This window comes from Hyaena hyaena, unplaced genomic scaffold (genome assembly GCF_003009895.1).
Source record: "Hyaena hyaena isolate Hyena2069 unplaced genomic scaffold, ASM300989v1 scaffold_228, whole genome shotgun sequence".
Taxonomy (NCBI): Eukaryota; Metazoa; Chordata; class Mammalia; order Carnivora; family Hyaenidae; genus Hyaena; species Hyaena hyaena.
The window spans coordinates 1,527,730-1,538,285 of record NW_024080860.1 but is presented as its reverse complement, the minus strand read 5'-3'; the positions used below and the strand labels follow the sequence as shown (position 1 = coordinate 1,538,285).

Here is a 10,556-nt window from a genome sequence, read left to right as displayed (position 1 = left end):
ACGGCGCGCCGGTCGGCGTGATTTATGTCCTTCCAATGAAGGAAACGGACGGGGGAGGTTCCAAGATTGCTTTATCTAATGACAGTCATCAGTGAATTCAAAGCTGTTTTGATGGGAGGCCTTAACGAATGTTTCCCTTCTCTTTTTTCCCTCTGCAATGGCTGTTTCCTGACGCGCCCCTCTTGCTCCAGGATTTGCGCAAGCAGGTAGCCCCACTGCTGAAGAGCTTCCAGGGGGAGGTAAGCGTTTATGTTTATTTTATACCCTGAGCCGCCCTTCGTATAGTTCATTGTGCTTTCTTTTTATTCTCGTTAAGTCAATGCCATTGATAGAAGGGGCTGGCCCAGACAGAGCCTTCCCAGCTGCACTCACTCAACGTCATGTGAGTCTTGTGGTTCCCCATCTGATGTTTCCACTGGGTCCTCAGTTAAAGCCCACGTGGAAAGCGAAGCCGCATCTGCAATGGAGGAAGGTGTGGTGAATTCAGGGGTGAGGCGGCCTGCACGCTTGCACTTCCCATAGCGGACTGAGTTTGTCCACACTGCAGCCTTTGGGAGCCCACGCGTCCTCAGGCCCCGCAGTTCCAAGTGAGCCTGGGGCTGTGGCCGCCAGGAGGCCTCCCGGGTGGGAAGGATGCTGTGGGCAGTGCGGTGCTTTCACGCCCAGCTCCTGAGGGAAGAGGGATCTCACTTGCTGGAGGCTTGAAACAAAGAACAGCAGGCAAAGCCGTGAGGAGTCAGTTTGGACTCAGTATAAGGAAGGGCTTTCTATTGGGTCCTTTCAGAGAGGGACCGCGCCGTTGGGCAAGATGGCGGCCGGTCCTTACGGATGCGAGTGGCTGCGGTGGGTGACGCGCCAGCCCCTTCTCAGCCCTTTGTGTGGTCTTGGTGAATCTTCGAGCGCCAGGAGTTTTGTCCTGGTTGTGGAGTTTCCCGTTCCCGGCTTTTCGCTGCTCCCGTTGGAGTGATGGCAGCAGGAATAATCCTGAGCAGAGGGGACAAGACTGTGCAAAGCCCTCCAAAGAACCCAGATTGGTAGGATCTTGGGGATTCTCTTTTGTTGCAACCTCCTGAGGCCTAGAGTACAAGGGGGCGGGACCTGCGTGAGTGAGATGGCAGGTTCAGGTGTTAAGGGCATGGGGGGGGGGGCGGGTGGCCTGCCACTGGGTGGATTCCTCAGGTGACAGCAGAGGGCAGGGGAGCCGTGCGGTAGGCAGCGGGCGCCAAAGGTCTCGGGGGGAGGGACACGGCCGAGGCCCGTCTCTGCTCATTGTCTCCGGGCTCGGCTCCCTGAGGCTCAGGGGATAGCACTGTCCCCGGGCTGGAAAGACAAAAACTGCCTTTCCTCAGATTTGCATCGATCTGATCTCTCCCCTTACCTGTTCAGCAGCTTTCATGGGGCCCAGCGGCGAGTGTTTCTGCAGCCGCAGCAGCTCAGTTTTGGGGTGTCTGCCTGGTTTTCTTGCTTGCTGAAAAATTCCAAACCTGCCTAAAAATGGAAAGGTTGGCGCTTGCTGCCTTTTTGCCCCATTTACTCCCCCTGCCCTTCGGCTCAACATTTGAAAGCGAGCTTGCAGATAGCCCGGCTCTGTGCCCCTAAAAACACGCATGCTCGTGTCTCCTAAACGTGAGGTTTTTCCTGGGTATTAGCACAGTAACCCTGAGCAACACACGCGGGAAAGTAACACTCCATGATACCTCACATTTGGTCCCAAATCAATCCCAAACCAAATCAGCTGTTCCCAAAATGTCTTTTATAACTGCCCTGCCCCTGACCTGGGGTTCGGTCAGGTTCATGCATTGCACTTGGGGATGGGTGTGTGTGCGTGTGCGTGTGTGTGTGAGGGTACATCAGATACATATACACATATACTTACAAATACATACATACATACATGACTTTTAAGAGTTTAACACACTTAGGGCGCCTGGGTGGCTCAGTCGGTTAAGCATCTGACTTCAGCTCAGGTCATGATCTTGGGGTTCGTGAGTTCAAGTCCCGCATCGGGACAGCTCAGAGCCTGGAGAGCCTGGAGCCTGAAGATTCTGCGTCTCCCTCTCTCTCTGCCCCTTCCTTCTCCTGGCTGTCACTCACTCTCTCTCAAAAATAAAACCAACATTAAAAAAAATTTTCTTAAAGAGAATTTAACACACTTATTACAGATCACCCCACATTCTGAATGGGGTAATGGCTGTGGTTCTGGATATATTAACTTTGAAATGCCTGAGAGACATCCAGATTTCTTATCTGCCTGTTTTTTAAAAGGCTATTGGAAAAATAAACATTTTTATAGCACCGCTAATATTTACCAAGCCTCTGCTAATTGCTCTGTTTATATGAAATAATCTGTGCTTTCTAGTAAGCTAATTTGAGCAGAAAGGGCTAAATCCTACTTGTTTCTGAAGAAAGAACTTGCCTGATAGAGGGCAGCTATGGACGGGGACCGCACAGGCAAGGTCAGTTTTCTGAGGAGAGAGGCCGGAGGGCAGCGGGTCCTGGTGCTTCGATGGGGCGAGACCCACTGGCTTGTGTTTCTAAAGAACCGCCTTCTCCAGTCAGAGGCTTCTTTCGTATCCTTTGTCAGTGTCCACCGCACGCAGATTTATTCATTGGACACATTCTTTGAGTTTATCCCCAAGTGCTGGAGTTTCCCCTGGACCCGCGTATGGTGTCGGTGAGAAAATGTTCTTTGCCTTTGAATTTGTGTAGATGACTTCGCTGTTGGAGAGCCCCAAAAGAAAAAAAAGCAAAAACAAAGAACGAGATAAAGTGTTCAGACAGCAGGAAATTCGCGCATCCGTAATGCATTGGACCATCCTGGGAGCCGTTAGCTTGGCTGGGTACCGTGCACCCCCTACAGCGCTTCCTGGTGGTTCTCAGTGTAAATCGGGCACCTTCCTTCCCGTGGCTGATGAGACCCGCATGCTGGGGCAGCCACTTGTCTTTCTAGAGCCTTCTCACTCCTGATTGCTGGGTACCCACCATTCTGAGTTCCCGTCAGGCCCTGGAGCTTGGGGCATCCTTGCCAGCCTCCGGGCCTTGGCACGGGCCAGACTGCTTCCGCGCCTGCTGCCTCCCTTCAGTGTGGGCGCCACTTCCTTAAGGAAGGTGTTTCCCGAGCCCCAAATGACAGGCCAGGCCCCTCTACCATGCGCTCCCCTTGCACCCACACGGCTTGTGACACATTTGGCGTCATGCCTAAGCAACGCCTGAACCTTTGTCTTGTTCTCATTAGCCTGTGAAATGTGCGCCTGGGCTCGTGGGTTGCTGTTTCCCAGTGCCAGGCACAGCAGGAACTGAAAAGTTTTAAGGCTCTCAAAAATGGCTATGGAATAAATGAGCCCGTGAGGTTCCTTCGGAGGTGGTTTTTAAAACATTTTGTCTCCATCCCCGCAGCAGGTTGTGTTGTATTAATTAGGAGAAAGGGACGCCAGAAAGGCTGTTTGGAAAATACCTTTAAAAGAAACTGGGGGCGCCTGGGTGGCTCAGTAAAGCGTCCAACTCTTGATTTTGGCTCAGGTCATGATCTCACAGTTTGTGGGATCGAGCCCCATGTTGGGCTCCACACTGACGGCCCAGAGCCTCCTTGGGATTCTCTCTCCTCTCTCTTCCGCCCTCCCCTGCCTCTCCCTGGTACATTCTCCCTTTCTCTCAAAATGAATGAATAAACTTAAAAAAAAGAAAAGGAAAAAGAAACTAGTAAATAACTGTATTTATACAGCTGATTGAGTAGTAGGGAATACTATGGGTCGTAATGGTAACTCAAAGTTATTATAACAAAGTCCTCACATTTAACGCCCTGAAATTTGACTGATTGACTGCTATACCTTAATTTGTGTGTTTCACGAGCCTGGCCTACAGATCAGTGTTGGGAAGGGGAATAACTTAGATGGTCGATCCAGTTTAAGACTTATTTTAGTCTCGTAATTTCAGACAGTCCCTTCGGTGAAGTGACCCAGTCTTTAGGAAAGTGTGAAGTCTCGTAACTTGTCTCCCCTTCCCCTTGCTTTGCTCCCTGATGGGGGTCCTCGTATATAAAAGTTTGAGTGGGGAAGCAGTTGCCTTAGACCCTAACTCCTCTTGCTTAAGCTCAGTGTTCTCAGAGAAGAAAATCTTCCTAGGAAATAACTTAGGTACTTACATCAGAGAGGAAATGAAAGACTGAAAATTTATGAGCTCAGTGCCCAGCTTAAAAAGTTAGAAAAGTACAATAGAATAAACTCAAAGAAAACAGGAAGAAGGAAATAACAAATATAAATAATAATAAAAATATAATAATAATAATAATAAGAGGAAATGACCAAAGGGAAAAACAGCCCAAAGAGGCTACTACAGTAGACAACCCACCTTTCTTCCTAATCAAGAAAGAAAAGGTTAGTGATGGAAACAGGGATACTATTGCAGCTGTAGCAGATAATTCAAAAGACAGTAAGGGAATATTACAATCAATTTCATGCCAATAACATTTTAAAACCTTGACCAAATGGACACATTTCTGGAATACTAGAATGCACCAAAGCTGATCAAAGAAATAGAAACCTTGAGTAGCCTGGGGCGCCTGGGTGGCTTAGTCGGTTAAGCGTCCGACTTTCGCTTAGGTCATGATCTCGCGGTTCGTGGGTTCGAGCCCCGCGTCGGGCTCTGTGGTGACTGCCAGCTCAGAGCCTGGAGCCTGTTTCAGTCTGTGACTCCCTCTCTCTCTGACCCTCCCCTGCTCACACTGTCTCTCTCTCTCTCTCTCTCTCTCCTAGAAATAAATAAAACAAAACAAAACAAAACAAGAAACCTTGAGTAGCCCTATAACTATTACAGCAGTATTTCCATCAGGTATGGGCGCTTTTAGGGAGAGTCCTGTCCATCCCTCATAAAACAGACACATTCTAATCTTTTGCAGGCTCCTTTAGAAACTACAAAAAGAACACTTCCTAACTTTTTTTGTGAAGCTAGCGTCACCTTGATACCCAAACCAATAAAGAATAGTACAAGAAAAGGAAAATCAAAGTCCATTGTATTTGTAAATAGATATCCAGAAGCCCTTAAAAGCGTATTCACCAATGGAATCCGTTGAGCTCTGTGTATCTCAAGAATGCTGTTTGGTTTAACGTTAGAAAAATTTAGTAATGTATATTAATGTCATTAGCAGCTCAAAGAAAAAATCATGTTAATAGTTACAGGAAAAGAATTTGATAAAATTCAGCATCGATTCATGATTTAAAAAAAAAAACAAAACTACCAGTCAACTGATATATAGGAGAACGTCTTTAATCTGGGGAAAAGTTTTTGCCAAAAGCCTATGTCAATCATTAAGCTCTGATATTAAAAAAATTCCCCTAGAAATTGGGAGCAAGAAAAGAAAGCATACTATTGCTACTTTTATTTAACATTGTACTGGAAGTCTTAGCTGGCATGGAAGACAAGAAAAGGATCCAGTATTGTCACACAAGGAACAAAACTGTCATTTTCCAAGTGAGCCTCAATTGTTAAATAACGTTGCTAAATGCAAAATTAATATGCAAAAGTAACAACATCTACATCGACAGCAAACTGAGAAAGGATACAACTAGAGTTAGCAACAAAAAATAAAGACTACCTAGAAATGAAGATAACAGTGCATAGGAGTTAACTCTTCCTGGAGAGAAGTAGATCATTTATATTAAAAGACATTAAAGAGGACTTAAATGGAAAGAGAGAAAGTACTCAAGGATAGAAATTCCCACTATTATTAAAGATAATCAATTTCCCTCAAGTCGATTAGAGGGAGTCATTGTAATTCCAATCAAAGGTCCAATAGCATTTTTCAGAAAACTTGAAAAACTGATCCCAGAAGCGATAAGGAAGAGCAAGGGATCAGTAATGGTGACGGTAGTATTAAATAAGAACAAGGTGGGCCGCCTGGGTGGCTCAGTCGGTTAAGCGCCTGACTTCAGCTCAGGTCATGATCTCACGGTTCATGAGCTCAAGCCTGGCATCGGGCTCTCTGCCGTCAGCATGGAGCCTGCTTCAGATCCTGTCTCTCTCTCTCTCTGCCCCCCACCTCTCTCTCTCTCTCTCTCTCTCTCTCTCTCTCAAAAATCAATAAACATTTTTTTTAAAAAAGAACAAAATGGAGGCTTTGCCCTGCCAGATGATAAAAGCTACAGTGAGTAGCACAGGTGTAAACATAAGTGTAGTAACGATTCATAATAAAAGATCAGGAACTGGCATCTGGATACATAGAAGCTTAAGTATTGCAGAGCTGGGACTGTAGATTGGTGAGGAAAGGGTAGATTTCCCAGTAATGGTCCCCCAACAATTGGTTACCTTTTTGGAATTGAGATTGGATCCGTACCTCACACCATATGCAAAATACAGATGAAGACTTAAGGCAACACTTTACACCTTTTGGAAGAAAATACAGATTATGATGACTGCGTTGGGAAGGATTTGTTAAATAAGAAACCATAAAGGAAGAAATTGTTATATTTAACCGCATTAAAATTTTAGTCTAAATAAACTATGAAAGAAAAAAATAAAAGAGACAACACCTGGTCTTTCACCATTAAAAAAATAAACAGTAAGTAAATAAATAAAATTTTAGTATAAAAGTTTGTCAGTTTTTAATTTTTTAATGTTTGTTTATTTTTAAGAGAGAGAGTGAGTGAGTGGGGGAGGGCAGAAAGAGAAGGAGACACAGAATCTGAAGCAGGCACCTGGCTCTGAGACATCCACACCGGCTCGAACCCACAAACCGTGTAGGGAAATGTTCCCCTTCTGAAGACATTTTACGGTATCTGTTGGAAACTTGTAATAAAGATTCAGACTCACCTGAATCTTTTTCGTAGTAAAGACCAAGTGTCTGTGACACAAACAGTGCTCTCCCCAGGGCCAGACTGTGGACAGGTCATGGGTGGGGGAGGGGGTACCCTTGGCCTTGAGTCACAAACCAAGAGGAGACAACTCCCACACACATAGATAGCAAAGGATTAGTATTCAGAGAACATTTAAAAATTTTGCCTATTAGTAAGAAAAAGACCTAAGAAAAGGGGGCAAAAGCCATGAACAGCATCCTCAGAGGAGAAAATGAGAATGGTCACTAAGTATAGGAAAAGATGCCCAGCCTCGTAAACGGGGAAACGCAAATTCAAAGGATTTAATCGCAGCATTCTCCTATCTGCCAGGTTGGCCAAACTCCAAAACTCAAGATAGAGATGGGAGTGTAAATTGGTAGCCGTTCTGCAGACCAGTCTGCCGTCAGATACTGAAGCTTATGAAGCACATTCACCTTGACGCAGCAATTCCACTCCTAAGAATATGTCCTAAATGAGCTGAAACGTGGGCCCCAGGAAGCAAGTTCACGAGTGTTCGCAATGAGTAAGCAGGCAGATACAACCCACTTTCCAGCAGCAGTAGAAGGAATTACGTAAAGCGCGGTACATTCATGTGATGGAGTACAGCCCAGCAAGGGAGAATTCACGGCTTGGAAACGTGCACTACCGCGCCGACGCCGTTTAGGGGTCCGTGTGTATGTTTATGACATAAGGAAACTGTAAAGGAAGAGTTAAACAGGAAATTCAGAATAGAGGTTATCAGAGCCAGGCATAGACGACGTTTCAAAGGTCACGGAAGCGTCCCTACCCCCAGGTGCTCGTTTTGTTAATTATACCTGATGTATTCTTTTATAAGTGTGAGCTGTTTTTTCGGAAACAAAATAATCGCCCTCAGAAGGCGGTAGCTACATGATTATATTTTTGCACGGGAAGAACCAAGTACCCTCCCTTCCCTTTGCAATTCGACCACGATGAATTTTCCTCTCCTGGCAAGTGGTTGCTTCTGGGGAGGCTGTGCACCTGGGAAGGCCGAGGTGGAAAGCGCAGCTGTGAATAGTGTTCAGAATGACATTTGTGGGACCCCAAGCAAGGCCAAGTGCTGGGTGCTGGGTGCTTTCCTAGCATGCACTCACCCCGTCTTGACAGCACTGGGAAGGCTCCGCCCCTTCCTCACATGCCAGTCCCTCCATGTGGGCTCTGGAGCCCTCCCCTCTTGCCCTCTCAGGAGCCACAGCCCTGCAGGGAACCCCGTCCTGGGTCTTCAGTCTCTGCTCATCTGCATTCTGTAAGCACTAGTATGTTCCATCTTGAGATTGAGTGGGCGAGTGGCTTCCTTGTCCCCAAGCCTCCTTCTTCTTTGTTTCTTTTTTTTTTTTTTTAAGTTTATTTATTTTGAGAGAGACAGAGAGTGCGAGCAGGGATGGGGCGGTTGAGGGGGGGAGAGTATCTCAAGCAGGCTCCGCACTGTGAACGCGAAGCCCAATGCAGGGCTCCAACTCTCATAAACCGTGAGATCGTGACCTGAGCCGAAATCAAGAGTCAGGTGCTTAACCGACTGAGCCCCCCAGGCGCCCCCGTCTCCCAGACTTGTTGGCCAGACTTCTCCAGAGAGCTGTCTCCACCCCCGTGTATGCCCATTTCTCTTGGACCCACCCCTGTCTGGAGTCTGTCCCCTCTCCCTGGACCCCTGTAGTCCTCGACTGTCTCATCACGTCAGGGACACGCGGGTCTCCTTGCAGTTCCTCTCCATGTGTTCCCTTCTTTTGACATCCCCTGATATTCTGTCTTCCGGATTTTCTGTCTACTTCTCTGGCTATTGATTTTTAGTCTTCTCGGGCAGCTCCTTTGCATTCAGACCTCTGAGTGATAGTGTCCTGTGCTATATAATCTCCTGGGACCCGTCCGCTGGAAACTCACATGTCTCTCTCTAACTCGGTCTTCTGCTTTGTGCTCCAGGCTCACGAGACTGCCTCCTGCACCTTAACCACTTAGGTATTCTGTAGGAAAAGACTCTGAGCCCACAGCCCCCTCGTGTATCGCTCCCGTACCTGCTGGGGTCTCCCGCTGCCCCCTTCCCTCCTCGAGGATGGCTCTGCAGTTTGCTTGGCAGCCTTGGCCAGAAATCTAAGACGTCCACTGCCTCCCATCCGCCCCACTCACCATCCTTCCTCCCAGTGTCCTCCTCTGCCTGCATCTTGCCCTCCCTACTACCCACAGCCTGTCCGAAGCCGTCGCTTGTCACCGAGACCACTGGTCTCTGTTCCAGCCCCTGCCCGCTCCACCCCCACCTTCGCCCGTCTGCCGGGAGCGCGTCACTTTCTGCTTACTGCCCTTCTGTAGCTCCAGTGCCCTTGAGGCAAACACAGAACCCTGACCTCAGCCTCAGGGTGCCCGGCCTGCCTACGGCCTGCCCTCCGCCCGGCCCCCTCTTCCTCCCTTTTTGGTGCTCGCTTCAGATGTCATGCCGTCTAGAGGTCTCTGACCGCCAGTGCCAGCCAGGACGTTCTCACCCTTCCTCTTGTAGCACTTGTCCCTTGGTCCAGAGTGCTTTTCTCATTGTCTTCGTGGGTTTGTCTGTGTCTACGACTCTCTCTGGACTTTCTGTGTCTGCCTGGCCTCTTGTAGACCCTGCCTGGCCCTAGCAAGCACACAGTAGGTGTCTATTGGATGCATGAGGCTGAGGGGCAGCAGTGTCCTTATTTCACAGATGGCAAAGCCATGCCCAGAGAGACAAAGTGCCCACCCAGAGTCGCACGGGTGATCCTGGCAGGGCCAGGACCCATTTTGGGACTGTTATACTGCTCGGGGAACGGGGAGGGGACACCTTCTGCCCTCCATCATCTCAGTCACCCTCCCCAGTTTTCGATAAGGGCAGTGGGTGTTGGGAACGAGGGAGGAAGGCAGGCCAGAGTATTCAGATGCCCCTGAACACACTTGCAAACCATTTGGCAGATTGTAATCAACCTGGAGATGAAATGGATTAACGGTGGTCGAATATTCATTGAATTCGTTCAGAGGAACTCAGAGCTTAGGACACTCTCTAGGCCAGTGTCTGTTGCCCTGTTTCGTACGTAAGTGTTCGGAGCTAAAGGCCGTGTCTAAATAAAGCCAGGACGTCCAAGTACCTTATTCCAAAGAACGTTTCACAGGGAGTTGGAAGGACCTGGGAGCTGGCCCCGGGCACTGCCGCTCACTCTCCTGTGACCTCGGACAGCTCCCAGGCCTCCTTCCGCCTGACTTTGCTTGTCTGTAAACTGAGTGGGTGAGCAAGATAGTCAGCAAGAAGCCCCGTAGCTCTGAAGTCCACTTTGACTCAGTGGACTAACACTTGGGTTGACTCTCATCAGCAGAACAGAAGAGGACATTTGTCAGCAGTTAGAGCTGCTCAAAAATGGAACGAGCTGTCATCTAAGAGAGTGTGTTTCCTGTCACAGGGCCAGAGGACCAAGGTCAGGGAGGTGGTCAGCTCTTACCCGTTCATCCTTCAGGGCCCTGTCATGCCTACACTTAGCAAGTGCGGCACTGAGTGTCGTGGGCAGGATTCTGTCAGAAAGTTGGACCAGACTTCGGGGTCCTCAGGTTGGTCCTCAGAGGGACCAGCAACCTGCATGAGACTCACCCGCGTGTTCCCAAAACTTCTGCTTCCTGGGCTCCTCCCACCCCGAAGTTCCGATTCAGCTGCCCAGGGCAGGGCCTGAGACGCTGGAATTTGATGAAGTCCACAGCTGGGTCTCCTGCGCAGCCACCTGC

At 48.5% G+C, this 10,556-nt stretch overlaps 1 protein-coding gene across 8 annotated transcripts in view; it reads left to right on the top strand.

Moving 5' to 3' along the window:
- The window catches only part of CUX1 (cut like homeobox 1), a 364,880-nt gene that overhangs the window by 165,098 nt on the left and 189,226 nt on the right, over positions 1-10,556 (top strand). For all 8 annotated transcript variants that reach the window (XM_039243512.1, XM_039243511.1, XM_039243513.1 and 5 more), the window contains one exon: positions 192-239. In XM_039243512.1, coding sequence (XP_039099443.1) covers positions 192-239 — 48 coding nt within the window. The remainder of the gene's footprint in view (positions 1-191; positions 240-10,556) is intronic.